Below are 22,499 nucleotides of genomic sequence, written 5' to 3' on the forward strand. Positions count from 1 at the left end.
AACATCCACCGGAAATACAGAAATGCCAATGGGGTGGTATTCTGAACCACATTCCTGTTAACTTTTTATGACTGCAGGGGCAGTATTGAGTAGCTTGGATAAAAGCTGCCCATATCAAACGGCCTGCTCCGTAGTCATAGTTGCTAATATTTGCTTATTATTAGTAGTATTGGATAGAAAACACTCTGAAGTTTCAAAAACTGTTTGAATTATGTCTGTGAGTATAAGAGAACTCATATAGCAGGCAAAAAACTGAGAATTTCACTTCCTGTTTTATTGTGGCAGATTTTCAACCAAGGTCTCATTGACATTACAGCGAGATGTGGATGAGTTTTCACTTCCTACGCCTTCCACTATATGTCAGCAGTCAATATAACTTTGTCTGATGACTCTAATGTGAATGGGGGTCGATTGACACAGGAAATAGTCACCACAGCCATGAGTGGACTATGCTTTCACCAGGCGCATTCACAGGGAGAAGGACTTGCATTCCACTGCTCATCTGAAGTAATTCTAATTCTCCGGTTGGAACGTTATTCAAGATATATGTAAACAACATTCTAAAGATTGGTTCAGTACATCGTTTGACATGTTTCTACAGACTGTTACGGAACTTTTGGACATTTCGTCACGTTATAGTGGACCCGCTTTGTGACTTTGGAATTGTTTACCAAACATGCTAACCAAAGTAGCTAATTGGATTTTTGAACAAATCAAGCATTTATCGCAGAAATACTGCAGAAATGTTTTGGTACTCTTCCCCAGATCTGTGCCTCGATACAATCATGTCATGGAGCTATACGGCCAATTCCTTTGACATCATGGCTTGGTTCTTGCTCTGACGTGCACTGTCAACTGTGGGACCTTATATAGACAGGTGTGTGCCTTTCCAAATCATGTCCAATTAGTTGAATATACCACAGGTGGACTCCAATAAAGTTGTAGAAACATCCCAAGGATGTCAATGGAAACAGGATTCAACTGAGCTCAATTTTTAGTCTCATAGCAAAGGGTCTGAATACTTACATAAATGTATTTGTTTTTTATTTTTAATATATTTTCAACATTTCTAAAAAACAGTTTTTGCTTTGTCATTATGGGGTATTGTGTTTGGATTGACGAGGAAAATGTTTTTATCCATTTTAGAATAAAGGTTGTAACATAACAAATTGTGTAAAAACAGAAGTGGTCTGAATATTTTCCGAATGCACTGTACATGTTATTAATCCAATCAGTTAGATTTTTTGCACCCATTACTGAAATGGTTGTTCCAGTTTAAATGGCTAAGGTAGTCAGTCACCTTACAATTTTCATTTGCTTATAATCATTCTGATGCAATTTGTTGGTGAATAATTTCCAATTGTTGGATATCATAACTCTGGCTGGATTCCAATAGGAATTAAACATCACACTGGAAGCTAACATAATGTGACTTGCCGGTAGGGTTGCAAAATTCTGTTAACTTTCCTAGGTTTTCCAGACATTCCTGTACTCAGAGTGGATTTTCTGAGAATTTAGGGAAAGTTACTGGAGTTTTGCAACCCTGTTTGCAGGCCTGATGTAGGGTGTAAACCAAGAGATTCAGGTCACTGTATTAAAGTAAAACTAGGCATTATTGTTAAATCAATTACAGTAACAGTATTGCACACTGTAAAATACGATACTGTAACATACTGTTCCTTTTTACAGTAACTTACTGGTAACTGGCAGCCAGTAAGTTACTGTAAAAAACATGTTTTTTTTTAACGGTGAATTTCACCTGTAAGTTACTGTATTTTTTTATATTACCGTGAATTCAAAAGAAACGGTTTATAATGAGAATATGTACAGTTGAAGTCGGAAATTTACATACACTTAGGTTGGAGTCATTAAAACTAGTTTTTCAACCACTCCACAAATTTCTTGTTAACAAACAATATTTTCGGCAAGTCGGTTAGGACATCTACTTTGTGCAGGACTCAAGTCATTTTCCCAACAATTGTTTACAGACAGATTTTTTCACTTGTAATTCACTGTATCACAATTCCAGTGGGTCAGAAGTTTACATACACTAAGTTGACTGTGCCTTTAAACAGCTTGGAAAATTCCAGAAAATGATGTCATTGCTTTAGAAGCTTCTCTAAGGCTAATTGACATAATTTGAGTCAATTGGAGGTGTACCTGTGGATGTATTTCAAGGCCTACCTTCAATCTCAGTACCTCTTTGCTTGACATCATGGGAAAATCAAATGAAATCAACCAAGACCTCCGAAAAAAATTGGTTCATCCTTGGGAGCAATTTCCAAATGCCTGAAGGTACCAACTTCACCTGTACACACAATGGTATGCAATCATAAACACCATGAGACCACGCAGCCGTCATACCGCTCAGGAAGGAGACGCTTTCTGTCTCCTAGAGACACTTTGGTGCGAAAAGTGCAAATCAATCCCAAAACAACAGCAAAGGACCTTGTGAAGATGCTGGAGGAAACAGGTTCAAAAGTATCTATATCCACAGTAAAACGAGTCCTATATGTACACAACCTGAAAGGCCGCTCAGCAAGGAAGAAGTCACTGCTCCAAAACTGCCATAAAAAAGCCAGACTACGGTTTGCAGCTGCACATGGGGACAAAGATTGTACTTTTTGGAGAAATGTCCCCTGTCTGATGAAACAAAAATAGAACTGTTTGGCCATAATGACCATCGTTATGTTTGGAGGAAAAAAGGGGAGGCTTGCAAGCCGAAGAACAGTATATTCATAAAACGAGTAATGTTAGATACGCACAGACATCATTCAAACAGTTTTAGAAACTTCAGAGTATTTTCTCTCCAATAGTAATAATAATATGCATATATTAGCAACTGGGACAGAGTAGGAGGCAGTTCACTATGGGCATGCAATTCATCCAAAGTGAAAATGCTGCCCCCTATCCCTAAAACGTTAAGGAGAAGTATTTTTCTAATTCTGTGAATAACACTTGTATCTTATATTAAAGTTTATGATTACTATTTCTGTAAATTCATGTGGCTCTCTGCAAAATCACCGGATGTGTTGGAAGCAAAACATTACTGAACGTAACGAGCCAATGTAAAATGAGATTTTTGGATATAAATATGCACTTTATCGAACAAAACATACATATATTGTGTAACATGAAGTCCTATGAGTGTCATCAGATCAAAGGTTAGTGATTCGCTGTAAAGCCTTTTTGAAAGCGGACATGATGGGTATATTAACAAGAAGTTTATCTTTCATTTGGTGTATTGCACTTGTTAATGTATGAAAGTTACATCTTTCAACTAAAAAAATTGAATTCTGCGTGCTGCCTTTTCAGCGGAATGTTGTCGAGGGGTGCCTCTAGCCATAATTAAGCTAGGGAGACAGCCAACCTAACTTATGCATTGAATTACCGTTACTACATGTGCTTAAGAGAACCCAATATATTATTCAGTCTCATATCTAGGCAGGGTGCAGAAACAAAGGGAAGTGCTCTCAGCAGAAAAGGAAAATTAACTTCTAATAAACTTACATCTAATAAACTTAGATTGGGGTACAAAACACAACAGTGAAAATAAACAGAAACTAAACACACACACGCTTGTTTTTCTAGCCTCGTGGCGACCACCCCTAACCCTAAACCTATCCCTAATTGTAACCCTTACCCTAACTCCTAATTTTAAAATAGCCTTTGTCCTCATGGGGATGTGGGAAATGTCCCCACAAGGATAGAATAACAAGACCACACACACACACACACACACACACACACACACACACACACACACACACACACACACACACACACACACACACACACACACACACACACACACACACACACACACACACACACACACACACACACACACACACACACACCTCCAAAGCCCCTCAATTAGCTCTATTCTCCCCTCTCTACCCCAACATGTAGGTACCCTGGACGTGTGGCTGAGGGTGAAGAGCATCGCCTCTGTGGACACTAAGGTCTGGAGCCTGATTGGGAACCAGGGTCCTGACTGGAACCAGGCCAACATCATTGTCAACCCCAGCGGACCCTTCCAGGTAAGGCCGTCCACGAGTATGCCTGGACAAAAATGTACTGTATTGACAAAATATTCCAATGACTGCTTTAGATTTCATCGGGATTCTGGAAAATTTTTAATTTTAAAGTTTTCTTGAACTTGAGTTCAAGAAACTTCCACATCACATTGTAGGGGGATGACTACTAATGTAAAAAATGAAATCAAAAACAATTCTGACACAAGGTTTGCTCACACTTTATTTGGATAGTCCGGATTGTCCAAATAAAGTTTTAACCAAGGTTTTTACAGGACGCCGATGATTTATGATGAGAATGCGTAATCTACAGAATGTTCAGTGCTTTTTTGTACAAAATAAAGTCATTTGTAAACAAAAACAAATAGCAAAAATTTGCAAAAATGTAAATATGTTTTACCAAATGCAGTCGTCCTGCCCATACCTGGTCATGAGTAAGCCTGATATTCTTGGTTGGCACGCTATGGATGTCCACTCGGCTCCACAGGAACCTCAGTTGCACTTTACTCCCACTCATCCCTATGGAGGTCGGGCATGCTGAAGCGCTGACTCAGTGTACGGTGTGTGTAGTATGCAGTGATTACCGCTCAGGGCTCCATCTCATCTCCCCAGGTCCCCTGTTTGTGCTGAGTCAAGTCTACATTGTGTGTGTGTATGTGTGTGTGTGTGTGTGTGTGTGTGTGTGTGTGTGTGTGTGTGTGTGTGTGTGTGTGTGTGTGTGTGTGTGTGTGTGTGTGTGTGTGTGTGTGTGTGTGTGTGTGTGTGTGTGTGTGTGTGTGTGTGTGTGTGTGTGTGTGTGTGTGTGTGTGTGTGTGTGTAAGTTTCTGAGTGAGTGAGTGGGTGTGCATGCATGTGTGTGTTTGTGTGTGTATATGCATGTGTGTGTGCATGTGTGTGTGTGTGTACATCTGTGTCTTATCTGGGTCATTGTAAGAACTTGGATATACGGCTCTTATGTATGTGTATATGCCTGTATTTGAACGTGTGTGTTTACAGTAGAGGAACATGCACATATTGGTTTGCCAGTCAGCAACCTGCTATTTGGAATATCGCATAATACAAACAAAGTAGTCATTCCTTACGCAAGGCAATCAAACAGGCAAAACGTCAGTATAGAGATAAAGTTGAGTAACAATTCACAGGCTCAGACACGAGACGTATGTGGTAGGGTCTACAGAGAATCACGGACTACAAAATAAATACTAGCCATGTCGCAGACAAAGACATCTTGCTTCTGTACATGCTAAACACCTTCTCTGCCCACTTTGAGGATAACACAGTGCTAACAACGCTGCCCGCTACCAAGGACTGTGGGCTCTCATTCTCCGTGGCCAACATAAGACATTTAAACGTGTTAACCCTAGCAAGGCTGCGGGCCCAGGTGGCATCCCTAGCTGCGTCCTCAGAGTATGTGCAGACCAGCTGGCCGGTGTGTTTACAGACATATTCAGTCTCTCCCTATCCCAGTCTGCTGTCCCCACCATTGTTCCTGTACCCAAGAATACAAAGGTAACTGAACTAAATGACTATCACCCCGTAGCATTCACCTCTGTCATCATGAAGTACTTTGAGAGACCAGTCAAGGATCACATCACCTCCATCTTACCTGTCACCCTAGACCCACTTCAATTTGCTTACCGCCCCAATATGTCTACAGACGATGCAATCGGTATCACGCTACACACTGCCCTATCCCATCTGGACAAGAGGAATACCTATGTAAGAATGCTGTTCATTGACTCTAGCTCAGCATTCAACACTATGGTGCCCTCCAAGTTCATCTGTAAGCTCGAGGCCCTGCGTCCGAACCCCGCCCTGTGCAACTTGGTCCTGAACTTCCTGAGGGGCCGCCTGTTGAAGGAATTCTAAATTCCTCTGTTTTATTTCCCAGTCAAAATTAAACACTCTGTCAATGCATTTAAGGGTTTGTAAGACCCTATATTTTATAAGAATGGACAGAGCCCGGGTCTTAAAAGTCAGGTAACAGGGTTTAATTCAAAAGAGTACTAAGTTCATACACATTTTGCCACAGGTTATAAACTGAAAATGACGTCAGCGTTTTCTAAATGTTCCGTCTCTTCTTGACACTGGCAGAAAGGCCCTATAGCTCTCACGCCTTCCCTCCTCGCCTAGAGCCAAGGTCAGCCAGTGTAGATTAGCATTCTAGACAGTCTGGAGATAGTTCATTCATTTGTACAAAGGAACAGACCGTCATTGTACTAAACTCCTGACTACATTATATTCAATTACTGAGAGCAACAGAGAAAATTCATACATGTACAGTAACATAAGTCTTTTAATTCATCCTGATTGAAATGTATACATAATTAGTCATTATAGATAAAAAAAAGTCCCTTTACACCGCCCCCAGGTGATGAAGGTAGGAAACAACACCTCCACTTCGCTGATCCTCAACACTGGGGCCCCACAAGGGTGCATTCTCAGCCCTTTCCTGTACTGCCTATTCACCCATGACTGCATGGCCAAGCACACCGCCAACTCAATCATCAAGTTTGAGACGACACAACAGTAGTAGGCTTGATTACCAACAATGACAAGACAGCCTACAGAGAGGAGGTGAGGGCTCTGGGACAGAGAGACTGAAAAACAGCTTATATCTAAATGGCCATCAGACTGTTAAATAGCCATCAATATGACAGATAGGCTGCAGCCTATTTACACAAAATTATTGGCCACTTTAATAAATGGTACACTAGTCACTTTACATATCTTGCATTACTCATCTCATATGTACAGTTGAAGTCGGAAGTTTACATACACCTTAGCCAAATACATTTAAAATCAGTTTTTCACAATTCCTGAATTTTAATCCGAGTAAGAATTCCCTGTCTTAGCTCAGTTAGGATCACCACTTACTTTTAACAATGTGAAAGTTCAGAATAATAGTAGAGAGAATGATTTATGTCAGCTTTTATTTTTTTTTTAAATCACATTTCCAGTCAGTCAGGAGTTTACATACACTCAATTCGTATTTGGTAGCATTGCCTTTAAATTGTTTAACTTGGGTCAAACGTTTCGGGTAGCCTTCCACAAGCAACAATTGTTGGAAAAATGACTTGTGTCATGCACAAAGTAGATATCCTAACCGACTTGCCAAAACTATAGTTTGTTAATAAGAAATTTGTGGAGTGTTATGCAGGTGAATGAGGACCTAAAAGCGACTTAGCGAAAACAGAGTCTTTATTCCAGTAAAACTCAAGACGAAAACAAAACATGAAAAAACTTAATTCCACTCGTAGTGACGAGGACAGACTGGAGACTCGAGCATTGACTGCAGGTTGCCTCGGGAAGGCACCGACCGTAGCAGACTAAGGCACCTGCTACACGCAGCATCTGAAGGAGACAAGACACGACAGGGCGAGACAATGACACAGCACAGCGAACATCATACAAGGATCCGACAGGACAGAAACGGAAAACAAGGGGAGAAATAGGGACTCTAATCAGAGGACAAGATAGGGGACAGGTGTGAAAAGACTAAATGAGTGAGTAGGAGAATGAGGAACAGCTGGGAGCAGGAACGGAACGATAGAGAGGAGAGAGAGGGAGGGATAGAAAAAGGGAACGAACCTAATAAGACCAGCAGGGGGAAACGAACAGAAGGGAAAGCATAATGACAAGACAATATAAGACAATACATGACAGTACCCCCCCACTCACCGAGCGCCTCCTGGCGCACTCAAGGAGGAATCCTGGCGGCAACGGAGGAAATCATCAATCAGCGAACGGTCCAGCACGTCCCGAGATGGAACCCAACTCCTCTCCTCAGGACCGTAACCCTCCCAATCCACTAAGTATTGGTGACCCCGTCCCCGAGAACGCATGTCCATGATCCTACGTACCGTGTAAATAGGTGCGCCCTCGACAAGGACGGGGGGGGGGAGACGAACGGGGGTGCGAAGAAAGGGCTTGACACAGGAGACATGGAAGACAGGATGGACGCGCCGAAGATGTCGCGGAAGAAGCAGTCGCACAGCGACAGGATTGACGACCTGGGAGACACGGAACGGACCAATGAACCGCGGAGTCAACTTACGAGAAGCTGTCGTAAGGGGAAGGTTACGAGTGGAAAGCCACACTCTCTGGCCGCAACAATACCTAGGACTCTTAATCCTACGTTTATTGGCGGCTCTCACAGTCTGCGTCCTGTAACGGCAAAGTGCAGACCTCACCCTCCTCCAGGTGCGCTCACAACGTTGGACAAACGCCTGAGCGGAGGGAACGCTGGACTCGGCGAGCTGGGACGAGAACAGAGGAGGCTGGTAACCCAGACTACTCTGAAACGGAGATAGCCCGGTAGCAGACGAAGGAAGCGAGTTGTGAGCGTATTCTGCCCAGGGGAGCTGTTCTGCCCAAGACGCAGGGTTTCAAAAAGAAAGGCTGCGTAGTATGCGACCAATCGTCTGATTGGCCCTTTCTGCTTGACCGTTAGACTGGGGATGAAAACCGGAAGAGAGACTGACGGAAGCACCAATCAAACGACAGAACTCCCTCCAAAACTGTGACGTGAATTGCGGACCTCTGTCTGAAACGGCGTCTAACGGGAGGCCATGAATTCTGAACACATTCTCGATGAGGATTTGTGCCGTCTCCTTAGCGGAAGGAAGCTTAGCGAGGGGAATGAAATGTGCCGCCTTAGAGAACCTATCGACAACCGTAAGAATCACAGTCTTCCCCGCAGACAAAGGCAGACCGGTAATGAAGTCTAAGGCGATGTGAGACCATGGTCGAGAAGGAATGGGAAGCGGTCTGAGACGACCGGCAGGAGGAGAGTTACCTGACTTAGTCTGCGTGCAGTCCGAACAAGCAGCCACGAAACGGCGCGTGTCACGCTCCTGAGTAGGCCACCAAAAGCGCTGGCGAATAGAAGCAAGAGTACCTCGAACGCCGGGATGGCCAGCTAACTTGGCAGAGTGAGCCCACTGAAGAACAGCCATACGAGTAGAAACAGGAACGAAAAGAAGGTTACTAGGACAAGCGCGCGGCGACGCAGTGTGAGTGAGTGCTTGCTTAACCTGTCTCTCAATTCCCCAGACTGTCAACCCGACAACACGCCCATAAGGAAGAATCCCCTCGGGATCAGTAGATGCCACAGAAGAACTAAAGAGACGGGATAAGGCATCAGGCTTGGTGTTCTTATTACCCGGACGATAAGAAATCACAAACTCGAAACGAGCGAAAAACAACGCCCAACAAGCTTGACGTGCATTAAGTCGTTTGGCAGAACGGATGTACTCAAGGTTCTTATGGTCAGTCCAAACGACAAAAGGAACGGTCGCCCCCTCCAACCACTGTCGCCATTCGCCTAGGGCTAAGCGGATGGCGAGCAGTTCGCGGTTACCCACATCATAGTGCGTTCCGATGGCGACAGGCGATGAGAAAAATAAGCGCAAGGATGAACCTTATCGTCAGACTGGAAGCGCTGGGATAGAATGGCTCCCACGCCCACCTCTGAAGCGTCAACCTTGACAATGAATTGTTTAGTGACGTCAGGAGTAACGAGGATAGGAGCGGACGTAAAACGTTTCTTGAGGAGATCAAAAGCTCCCTGGGCGGAACCGGACCACTTAAAGCACGTCTTGACAGAAGTAAGAGCTGTGAGAGGGGCAGCAACTTGACCAAAATTACGAATGAAACGCCGATAGAAATTAGCGAAACCTAGAAAGCGCTGCAACTCGACACGTGACCTTGGAACGGGCCAATCACTGACAGCCTGGACCTTAGCGGGATCCATCTGAATGCCTTCAGCGGAAATAACAGAACCGAGAAAAGTGACGGAGGAGACATGAAAGGCGCACTTCTCAGCCTTCACGTAGAGACAATTCTCTAAAAGGCGCTGGAGTACACGTCGAACGTGCTAAACATGAATCTCGAGTGACGGTGAAAAAATCAGGATATCGTCAAGGTAGACAAAAACAAAGATGTTCAGCATGTCTCTCAGTACATCATTAACTAATGCCTGAAAAACAGCTGGAGCATTAGCGAGACCAAACGGCAGAACCCGGTACTCAAAATGCCCTAACGGAGTGTTAAACGCCGTTTTCCACTCGTCCCCCTCTCTGATGCGCACAAGATGGTAAGCGTTACGAAGGTCCAACTTAGTAAAGAACCTGGCTCCCTGCAGAATCTCGAAGGCTGATGACATAAGGGGAAGCGGATAACGATTCTTAACCGTTATGTCATTCAGCCCTCGATAATCCACGCAGGGGCGCAGAGTACCGTCTTTCTTCTTAACAAAAAAAAACCCGTCCCGGCAGGAGAGGAAGAAGGCACTACGGTGCCGGCGTCAAGAGACACAGACAAATAATCCTCGAGAGCCTTACGTTCGGGAGCCGACAGAGAGTATAGTCTACCCCGAGGGGGAGTGATATGACGTAAGCAACCCGAGCTCTCTCTCTTGAGTATGTGTTGGGTTGGAGAGAGAACACAATATCACACTGGGTGAGAAAGGAGCGGCACTCAGTGGGCTGCCCGGAGTAACAAGGTGGGTTATTAACCCTAGGTTCCGGAGACTCGGCAGACCAGGAAGTAGCTGGTGGCACGAGACGATGACTCTGGAACTGTCCAGAGAGGTCGGAAACCTGAGCGGCCAGGGTCTCAACGGCATGACGAGCAGCAGACAATTCCTGCTCGTGTCTGCCGAGCATAGCTCCCTGGATCTCGACGGCAGTGTTACGAGAATCCGTAGTCGCTGGGTCCATTCTTGGTCGGATCCTTCTGTTATGCAGGTGAATGAGGACCCAAAAGCGACTTAGCGAAAACAGAGTCTTTATTCCAGTAAAACTCAAGACGAAAACAAAACATGAAAAAACGTAATTCCACTCGTAGTGACGAGGACAGACTGGAGACTCGAGCATTGACTGCAGGTTGCTTCGGGAAGGCACCGACCGTAGCAGACTAAGGCACCTGCTACACGCAGCATCTGAAGGAGACAAGACACGACAGGGCGAGACAATGACACAGCACAGCGAACATCATACAAGGATCCGACAGGACAGAAACGGAAAACAAGGGGAGAAATAGGGACTCTAATCAGAGGACAAGATAGGGGACAGGTGTGAAAAGACTAAATGAGTGAGTAGGAGAATGAGGAACAGCTGGGAGCAGGAACGGAACGATAGAGAGAGGAGAGAGAGGGATGGATAGAAAAAGGGAACGAACCTAATAAGACCAACAGGGGGAAACGAACAGAAGGGAAAGCATAATGACAAGACAATATAAGACAAAACATGACATGGAGTGGTTGAAAAACTTGTTTTTATGACTTCAACTGTATGTAATGTAGTAGAATGTTATGAACCGACACTGAATCGTAGGAGCTAACTACTAGCTATGTAATGTTAGAAGTTAGACAGCAGAACTCCCAGTGCTGCTTACATGAGATGCCATCATCACACAGTCATTCGTAGGTGTCCTTTATGGCTACCTTTGTGTCAGAATGAAAGGCTGAAAAGTATTGGTTGTAGCCAAACTGACACTCAAAAATGCGCGAAATTCATTTTGTTTTCAAATATATTTTTTCTTCTCAAAATATTTTTGGGGAATAAAATGCACAATGTTTTGCACTCTATTACAAATATTTGATTGACCAATTTTTTTTTTTACTTTGAAGCCTCATTTTTGATTTCAGAACAATTATTTTTGATTGAAAATAAAAGTGTTTTTCAGATAAATGTTTTTCATTGAAAATAACATAAAATAATATGTTGCAAGTTAGGGAGGGGGCTAATAGCCAAACAATAGACTATTCAACCTTTACTGAAGAATAGTCTAATAGCCGAGCTAGGTGTGAAACCCCCCCGTCTTATCACAGGCCAGATTTGCCCTAACGACCAAGGGGGAGTAAGAGCACTGATTATGCTTTTAGGTCACAATGCACTACTGTGTCTCTAACTGACAATGAATGGGCAATATAAACCAAATAATAAACTAATAATTGTGCACGACTTCAAATGAACCAAGCAGGGAGCAGGGTTTAAAACCTCAACCTTCTTGCCCGAAGTCCAGCGAACTATCGACTGTACATCAAAAGCATGCTCAAGCCGCAGAGTCGATAGAGTGCGTCGTCACAGTAGCTTGCTACTCAATGTAATAAAGAAATCACTTTTCAAATAAGTTACCTTACACGTTATGTTGGCTGACAATTTTTTAGCTATGCTGTCCTTACGAATCACATAGCATATCATTACAGCAGTATGTACTGGTATGTTAGCTATCTAGCTTACATTAATAGTTACACATGAAACTTGGCAGTATATTAACTATTGGCTATCTAACTACCCAACATGTATTGACTTGATTATTCCTGTCATTCTTAGCTTAGCTAAATGGTATAGTCGTTGTGCATTCTCAATGGACATTCAGGTGCTTTCATAAATTCGCTCTTGCTGTCTACTCCGATTTCAGAGAACTCTTGTCTGAGTCTAAAAAGAAAAGCGTAATTAAATTGTTTCCAGCAGCACCGTAACTTTCACCAACGCTCTGCTTAACACGAAAACTGCCTAACCAGCTCTGCTAGAGTGAGTAAAATGGTCAGAGTGGTCTCATTTGTGCCTGGAAGTAGCTAGCAAGCGAGCCAACGTTAGCTTGGGAGCTTGACTGCAGTTGTAAGGTCAGAACGCTCAAATCAACCCTACTCCTTGGCCCGAAGGTCCAGTGTGCGCTCCGAGAGCGAAACGGTCTTGTTAGATATGCGTAAATGGCTGTAAGGGAGTCCAGTGCAGGAGAGCAGATATTGGGTAGCAAACGGAGCCTTTTATTTAGGCGAACCAAAAGCAAACGGCACAATGAACACGAAATAGCATGGGTTAACATAACCCAGCGCAACAGACTAACATGCACATAACATGAAACAGAATAAACAATACCACACCAAGACATGGGGGAAATCAGAGGGTTAAATATACAACACATACTGAGGGAAATGAGAAGCAGGTGTGTGGGAAAACAAGAAGACAAATGGAAAATGAAAAAATGGATCGGTAGTGGCTAGAAGACCGGCGACGTCAACCTCCGAGCACCGCCCGAACAAGGAGAGGCATCGACTTCGGCAGAAGTCGTAACAGGTCTAAATTTACCCAGAGGGTATTTCGTTTTTAATGAAATAGAAACACTATAATATTCATAAAAATAATTAAGCAAGTACCAGTCAAAAGATTGGACACACCTACTCATTCCAGGATATTTCTATATTTTACAATTTTCCACACTCCAATGGTACCACACTCCAAGTGATCTAATCGTATGTTGTGCTTTAGCTGTAAATCATTTTTGAAATCGGACACGATGGGTAGAAGATGTTTATCTTTCATTTGCTGTATTGGACTTGTTAATGTGTGAAAGTTACATATTTCGAAAAAAAAATGAATTTCGCACACTGCCTTTTCAGCGGAATGTTGTCGAGCTATTCCGCTAGCGGAACTCCTGCGCTAGAAATGTTAAGCATATTTCTATATGTTACTATTCAAATGTCAGATTAAGACTCTTTTCCTTATTCACACAACTCGCATATCAAAGTCACGCAATGCTATTCTCAAACATGCCTAATCAATTAGTTGTTTTTCAATAATATTTTAACCTGCAGGAATATTTTCTAATTTCTATCTCATGATTAGTTCCTAGGATAATGTATCTTTCAATACTTCTAAAATGGGGTACAGGTTTAAAACAAGTACAGGTTTACCTTACTATCTTAGCCTATATCATACAGATTCCGGATGTTTTAACATTAAATGGCCAAAACTAGTTCCACAGATTCTAGATTTTTAACACTAAATTACCAAACCCAGGGCATACCTGGCTAGTGCATTTAAAATATTTGCAATTCACCACTTCTGAGGATCACTTAGACAGTCTTAACCCTTTCACACGTACAGTCTTAACCGTTAACCCTTTCACACATACCATCACACGGGTGTGATCGTTCTACAGTGGTCCCTGAAGCGTACGATCTCACCCGTGTGTTTAGAACACTCATTTAGAATGCTCTTTTAGAACGGCAGTTTCGAATGACGCAACAATCAGCGTTTGAGCTGGACACACTTTTTTCAGAAACTATTTACACAAATCCAGTCCTTACAAAGTTATGTCCAGAATGTCAGCAGTTTATTTTTGGATGCATTGTTCAGATATTCACAGAAGTAAATATAGCATAACACAATCATCCTAACCGGAAAAATGTAGGCTACATTTGTCCTAGCGCTGAGGAAAGATTGACCCAACACAAGCAGTCATATTTTCTAACTCTCGGCTGACGTAAACTACAATATGAATTAGCTAATAGCAATTACTATATATAATTAATCACATCACGGGTGAGCTCACCATTGATCGAAATAACTAGGTAAAACACTTTATAGAAATCGAAAGTAATCCACGATTAGTTTCAGCGCGCAGCCATGCAGTTTTTCCTCACAGAAACCGAAGATAATAAGAGAAGACAAGATGAGTTTGGTCTGTTTGTAGTATGCATGTTGAAGGGGTGTGTCATCTACCGTCGTTCACATCCCACCATTAATTTCCGGAAGTCCTCAAAAAATTAGTGAACTCTTACTCACCTCATTTTGTTATAAAATCTTTGGTCAAACAGACGTGAATCCCAGAATGCATTGTATGTCAACAAACATGGCTATACAGCTGGAATTAGCTTAGCTCATCATAATCAGTACAACCTTCAAAAAAGTATTTTACACACATAATATGTGCCCATTACAATCTGTGCAAGAATCGGAATGCATGAGTTGTCACCTAGAATTGAAAACATGTGATTAAAATCGTAAATACACAAATAATTACCACACAAAACATTTTCTGATAGTGATTTATTGATACAAGTGGCGCGTGCCGGCAGTCAACTACGTAACCTCCCAACCTGCGCCATTCAGTGTTGTTGTTTATGTATGTAGCTAGTGAGCTAAGCTGTAGCATTAACAATGTCTTTCAAAAGGAGACAACTCACAAATGTGGAAATTCTGGAGATTTTTTAAAATTCTGACAATGAGTCTGAGTATGAAAGTCAGGAATCAGATTCTGACAGTGACAGTGAGGAGCTGCCCCTCAACCTTGTAGCCATTGAGAACCCTGAATCTGAATTTCCCTTGTCAACTGAGGAAGTACCAGGTCCCTTTGAAGATGCTGGTGGTGATGGAGGCAGACCCACAGTGGATGAAGTACAGGAGTTCTGTGGTAGCTGGAAGGCCACTAGTCATTTCACCCCACCTGGCCCTGCTGTCTGCTTTGACGAGTCCCAGTCTGGAGTGCAACGCCCCTTGCCATTTCCAACTGAGGCAGAGTGCTTCAAGTTGTTTCTCACAGAGGAGCTGGTGGGAGAGATAGTTGAGGAGACCAATCGCTATGCCTTAGAGCTACAGGAGAAGAGCGAGCCAGGAGTGAGATGGAAACTCGCTAAATGGGTGACAACCACAATTAGTGAAATGTATACCTTCCTGGTGACAGTCCTTCTCATGGGAATAGTAAAGAAGAACTCCCTAAGAGAATACTGGAGCACAGATCCTATGTTTGCAACTCCCTTCTTTGCCTCCCTCTTTTCCCAAGATCGCTTCCTAGTTCTGCTGCGATGCCTGCATTTTGTCAACAATGCTACTGCCATCCTAAGTGACCCGTTATACAAAATAAGAAATGTTCTTATCAGCCTGACATCAGCATTTGGTCGGTTCTTTGTGCCATACAAGGACCTATGCATTGATGAGTCCCTGATGTTATGGAAAGGTAGGCTGGCGTTCCGTCAATATATTCCCTCCAAAAGGCACAGGTTTGGAGTCAAGTTCTTTGTCATGTGCGACGTGAAGACAGGATTTGTCCAGGATATTATAGTTTACACAGGGTCCACCACTGACATCCAACATTATGAGGTGCTTGGTGTGTCAGGGTCCGTGGTGATGACCATGCTGGCTCCTCATCTCGGCAAGGGACACACTTTGTACGTGGACAATTGGTACAGCAGTCCCACACTCTTCCAGCATCTGCTCTCCAACAGCACAGGGGCCTGTGGCACAGTCAGGTCGAACCGGAAGGGGATGCCGGCATTCGGATACGGGAAGATGCAGAGAGGGTAAGGTGGAATTCCAGGAGAACGGTCAACAGCTGGCAGTAAAGTGACATGACAAGCGAGATGTCCATGTCCTCTCCACTGTCCATACAGCAACCATGTCGGCCACAGGGAAGGTGGACCACCTGACCGGAGAGAGAAAGATCAAACCAGATTGTGTGCTTGATTATAACCTCAAAATGGGGGCTGTGGATAAGGCAGACATGATAAACAGCTTTGTGGAATGCACACGGAAAACGAACAAGTGGTATAAGAAGATATTTTTCCATCTGATCGACACTGCTGTCCTCAACGGCAGCATAGTTCACCGCCAACTAACAGGTGAGATGATTACTGAACAAGGTATTTTTGTAATTGGATGTACAGTTCCCATACAAATCCATTATGCAATTATAGTGACAATATCTCACCCACCTACCCACTGCTTCATCATCCTCCAACTTTCCTCATCCTCCCCACTCCCTCATAGGTAAAGTAATTACCTACCAAAAATACAGAGAGAACCTCATGAGAGAGCTGCTGGAGGAGCACCACACCCCTCGGCGCCCATCCACTGGGGGTCGTCCTGCTGTAGACAATCCCCTACGCCTCACTGCACAACATTTTCCCTGCAAAGATCCTCAAACTGCTTCTCAAGGTAGTCGCACACGGAGGCATTGCAAAGTCTGCCTGTCTGGCGCCAGGAGAAGTAAGCAGAGGAAGATGACAAAATACATGTGTCTAGCTTGTGATACACCTCTATGTATTTCACCATGCTTTGAGGAGTATCACATGCTCAAGCATTATTGAGCACATCTGCAGCAATAGGTGACTGACTGACCTGACATGTGACTTGACAGGTGACCAGCCATGATACTATGCCTTAGAGATGGGGGTGGAAATGCAGTTGTTGTTCAGTCACTGCATGGATATTAAATATGGGTTATGCATATTCAGTTTTTTGTCCTCTAGTAAAACAAGTTGTTGAACCAACTACCAGTACTGCAATAAAATAGATGAATATTACATATTGGCATATGTGTTTTCTTGCTGTGTTTTCATCTAGTACAACTGTTACTGAGTGTACATTAGCATACAAAAGCTGTCCTCATTCTTCAGCTCCAAAGATGTCCAGCTCCAGTTACGATATTGGCAAATAATGTTTCTGAAAGTACAGAATAAAGAGGAATTATTCATTAGAATACAATATAAGGATATAGCAATAAAACAATACTACAAAGAAGTAACATAATATACACTGCTATAAAAAAATAGTTTATTTCATTGACAAAATCACAGATTTGAGTTATAACAGTAAGAAACTAACTTTTGAGCTCCACAAGGGGGCAAGGCAGGGCAGAACAGAGCTATGCTGAATAGACCAAACCATATTTTTTATTTATTTAACTAGGCAAGTAATTTAAGAACAAATTATTATTTACAATGATGGCCTACACCGGCCAAACTCCGACAACGCTGGGCCAATTGTGCGCTGCACTATGGGACTCCCAATCACAGCCAGTTGTGATACAGCCTGGATTTGAACCAGGGTGTCTGTAGTGCCATAGACCGCTGCGCCACTTGGGAGTCATAAGGCCAGGGTAGCTTCAAAATACAACACAAGCTAATAGTTTTCTGACGCAACTAGCATTGTTTTACAGAGCTAATAGAATAATGTAGCTAGGTAAGCATGATTGACAATAACACCATAAAGGTTATAAAATGTGTAACGTTACCTCACGTGTCCGCAGTTATAAGGAATATATTATGATCTACAGCTACAGCAGAAACGGCATACGGAAACTATTAGTATAACTATTATAACGTAATAAGGCACTTACTTTGATGGAAACTCAGCCTGGATTTGAACCAGGGAGTCTGTAGTGACACCTCTAGTACTGATGTGCTGTGCCTTTGACCGCTGCACCACTTGAGAGTCATAAGGCCATGGTAGCTTCAAAATGCAACACAAGATAATACTTCTCTGACGCATTTAGCATTGTTTTACAGAGCTAATAGAAGAATGTGGCTACATAAGCACGATTGACTATAACACCATAAAGGTTATAAAATGAGTAACGTTACCTTACGTGTCCGCGGTGACATGAACTGCACATACAATTGGGAAGTGCTTGGGGAATTTTGTCGGTGTCAGAAATGTCCCAAAAATGTAATTTTCCGCAAAAGTAAAAATTACTATTTTTATGTGAATGAATGAGGAGGCGGAACACACCTAAATTCAAACTGTTTTTAGAAAATAAAAACTTGTTTGAAAATCATTTGAAATTGAAGTTAAAACAACCTATAAATATAAACAGGCTGTGTGCTTTAGTTTGAGGGCAGCGCGGATAAAATGTACTGTTACGTATCAATCACATTCTGGAATGGAGAGAACATTCTAACATCACGTGCATAAAAAAACTCACGCTGGGGCGACCGTTAGAGATATTTGGAACTCACGCATGAAAGGGTTAAAACTCGACTTCAAGTGTGGTTTGCTCCTCTCTTTCTTTAAAAAAACTATGTTTGAGATTTGGTATCCACTCGGCTCGCTGCCTCTGAGATCAAAGGTGGGTCCATCAGCTTCGTTCCCAAAATGTGGTCTCCCTGAGATCCCAAGTTTGAGGGATCCCTCGTGCACGATTTACCCAGGTCGTCAGGAGCGGTCACCAAGTGAAGATATACATCCCATCCTCGTTGCCAAATGTCGTGGTTAATTTCTTTACTATCAAATGAGGGGAGACAAACTTATCACACAAGTCAGAGTTATACTTAAGTAGCATTGTTTAAAGTGGCTAGTGATGTATTTTTTACAGCAATTTTCATTATTAAAGTGGCTGGTGTTGAGTCAGTGTGTTGGCAGCAGCCACTCAATGTTAGTGGTGGCTGTTAAACAGTCTGATGGCCTTGATAGAAGCTGTTTTTCAGTCTCTCGGTCGCTTCTTTGATGCTCCTGTACTAACCTCACCTTCTGGATGATAGCGGGGTGAACAGGCAGTGGCTTGGGTGGTTGTTGTCCTTGATGATCTTTATGGCCTTCCTGTGACATCGGGTCGTGTAGGTGTCCTGGAGGGCAGGTAGTTTGCCCCCGGTGATGCGTTGTGCAGACCTCACTACCCTTTGGAGAGCTTTATGGTTGTGGGCGGAGCAGTTGCCGTACCAGGCGGTGATACAGCCCGACAGGATGCTCTCAATTGTGCATCTGTAGAAGTTTGTAAGTGTTTTTGGTGACAAGCCGAATTTCTTCAGCCTCCCGAGGTTGAAGAGGCACTGCTGCAACTTCTCCACAACGCTGTCTGTGTGGGTGGACCAATTCAGTTTGTCCGTGATGTGTACAGGAACTTAGAACTTACTACCCTCTCCACTACTGTCCCGTCGATGTGGATAGGGGGGTGTTCCCTCTGCTGTTTCCTGAAGTTCACAATCATCTCCTTTGTTTTGTTGACGTTGAGTGAGAGGTTGTTTTCCTGATACCACACTCCGAGGGCCCTCACCTCCTCCCTGTAGGCAGTCTCGTTGTTGTTGGTAATCAAGCCTACCAATGTAGTGTCGTCCGCAAACTTGATGATTGAGTTGGAGGCGTGCATAGCCACGCAGCCGTGGTTGAACAGGGAGTACAGGAGAGGGTTCCCAGTTTTGAGGATCAGAGGGGTGGAGATGTTGTTACCTACCCTCACCACCTGGGGGTGGCCCGTCAGGTAGTCCAGTATCCAGTTGCACAGGGCTGGGTCGAGACCCAGGATTTTGAGCTTGATGACGAGTTTGGAGGGTACTATATGGTGTTAAATGCTGAGCTGTAGTCGATGAACAGCATTCTCACATAGGAATTCCTCTTGTCCAGATGGGTTAGGGCAGTGTGCAGTGTGGTTGCGATTGCATCGTCTGTGGACCTATTTGGGCGGTAAGCAAATTGGAGTGGGTCTAGTGTCAGGTAGGGTGGAGGTGATATGGTCCTTGACTAGTCTCTCAAAGCACTTCATGGTGACGGAAGTGAGTGCTACGGAGTGGTAGTTGTTAAGCTCAGTTACCTTAGCTTTCTTGGGAACAGGAACAATTGTGGCCCTCTTGAAGCATGTGGGAACAGCAGACTGGGATAAGTATTGATAGAATATGTCCATAAACACACCAGCCAGCTAGTCTGCACATGTTCTGAGGACGCGGCTGGGAATGCCATCTGGGCCTGCAGCCTTGCGAGGGTTAACACATTTAAATGTTTTACTCACGTCGGCTGCAGTGAAGGAGAGTCTGCAGGTTTTGGTTACGGGCCGTGTCAGTGGCACTGTATTGTCCTCAAAGCGGGCAAAAAAGCTATTTAGTCTGTCTGGGAGCAAGACATCATGGTCCGCGACAGGGCTGTTTTTCTTTTTGTAATCTGTGATTGACTGTAGACTCTGCCACATACCTCTTGTGTCTGAGCCGTTGAATTGCGACTCTACTCTGTCTCTATACTGACGCTTAGCTTGTTTGATTGCCTTGCGGAAGGAATAGCTGCACTGTTTGTATTCGGTCATGTTTCCGGTCATCTTGCCCTGGTTAAAAGCAGTGGTTTGCGCTTTCAGTTTCATGCAAATGCTGCCATCAATCCACAGTTTCTGGTTTGGGAATGTATCAATCGTTGCTATGGGTACGACATCGTCAATGCACTTTCTAATGAATTCGCTCACCAAATCAGCATATTCATCAATGTTGTTGTTTGACGCAATGCGGAACATATCCCAATCCACGTGATCGAAGCAGTCTTGAACCGTGGAATCAGATTGGTCGGACCAGCATTGAACAGACCTGAGCGCGGGAGCTTGTTGTTTCAGTTTCTGTCTGTAGGCTGGAAGCAACATAATGGAGTCGTGGGCAGCTTTTCCGAAAGGAGGGCGGGGGAGGGCCTTATATGCGTCGCGGAAGTGAGAATAGCAATGATCCAGGGTTTTACCAGCCCTGGTTGCGCAATCGATATGCTGATACAATTTAGGGAGTCTTGTTTTCAGATTAGAAAATCCCCAGCTACAATGAATGCAGCCTCAGGATATGTGGTTTCCAGTTTGCATAGTCAAATAAAGTTTGTTCAAGGCCATCGATGTGTCTGCTTGGGGGGAATATATATGGCTGTGATTATAATCTAAGAGAATTCCCTTGGTAGATAATGCGGTCGACATTTGATTGTGAGGAATTCTAAATCAGGTGAACAGAAGGACTTGAGTTACTGTATGTTCTTATGATCACACCATGTCTTGTTAATCATGCCAGCAACAAATGCTGACACTACACATCCAAGTATATCCGACCAAATTATGAAAGACAAGCATTGTAATTTGAAATTCTGTAAAGTGAAAAAAATGTCTATCAACAATGACAAGCAACCGGGGTCTGACAACTTGGATGGAAAATTACTGAGGATAATAGTGGATGATAGTGCCACTCCTATTTGCCACATCTTCAATTGAAATCTACTAGAAAGTGTGTGCCCTCAGGCTTGGAGGGAAGCAAAAGTCATTCCACTACCTAAGAAGAGTAAAAACCCCTTTACTGGCTGATATAACTGACCAAACAGCCTGTTACCAACCCTAAATAAACTTTTGGAAAAAATTATGTTTGACCAGATACAATGCTATTTTACAGTGAAGAAATTGACAACAAACTTTCAGCAGAGAGGAGGACATTCAACTAGCAAAGCACTTACATAAATGACTGATTGGTTGAGAGAAATTGATGATAAAAAGATTGTGGGGGCTGTTTTGTGAGACTTCAGTGCGGCCTTTGACATTATCGATCATTATCTGCTGCTGGTAAAACATATGTGTTATGGCTTTACACCCCTGCTATATTGTGGAGTTATCTGTCTATCAGAACACAGAGGGTGTTCTTTAATGGAAGCCTCTCAAACATAACCCAGGTAGAATCAGGAATTCCCCAGGGCAGCTGTCATAGGCCCATTACATTTTTCAATCTTTAATAATGAATTGCCACTGGGTTTGAGGAAAGCCAGAGTGTCTATGCATGTGGATGACTCAACATTAGACATGTCAGCTACTACAGCAACTGAAATGACTGTAACACTTAAAGAGTTGCAGTTAGTTTCAGAGTGGGTGGCAAGGAATAAGTTAGTCTTAAATATTTCTAAAACTTAAAGCATTGTATTTGGGACAAATCATTCACTAAACCTCAACTAAATCTTGTAAACTGATTGTAAACGGTCATGGTCAAAACATATTGATACAACAGTAGCTAAGATGGAGAGAAGTATGTCTATGATAAGTTGCTGCTCTACCTTCTTGACAGCACTGTCAACAAGGCAGGTCCTACAGGCCCTAGTTTTGTCACATTTGGACTACTTTTCAGTCGTGTGGTGAGGTGCCACAAAAAAGGGCTTAGGAAAATTGCAGTTGGTTCAGGACAGGGCA

General features: G+C 43.3%; 1 protein-coding gene across 1 annotated transcript in view; it reads left to right on the top strand.

Annotated features, from left to right (window-relative positions):
• Positions 1-22,499, top strand: part of LOC124046907 (MAM domain-containing glycosylphosphatidylinositol anchor protein 1-like) — a 121,807-nt gene that overhangs the window by 72,973 nt on the left and 26,335 nt on the right. The window contains exon 10 of the mRNA XM_046367677.1: positions 3,913-4,043. Within this exon, the coding sequence (XP_046223633.1) occupies positions 3,913-4,043 (131 nt within the window). The remainder of the gene's footprint in view (positions 1-3,912; positions 4,044-22,499) is intronic.

Source organism: Oncorhynchus gorbuscha, linkage group LG10 (genome assembly GCF_021184085.1).
Source record: "Oncorhynchus gorbuscha isolate QuinsamMale2020 ecotype Even-year linkage group LG10, OgorEven_v1.0, whole genome shotgun sequence".
NCBI classification, from domain to species: Eukaryota; Metazoa; Chordata; class Actinopteri; order Salmoniformes; family Salmonidae; genus Oncorhynchus; species Oncorhynchus gorbuscha.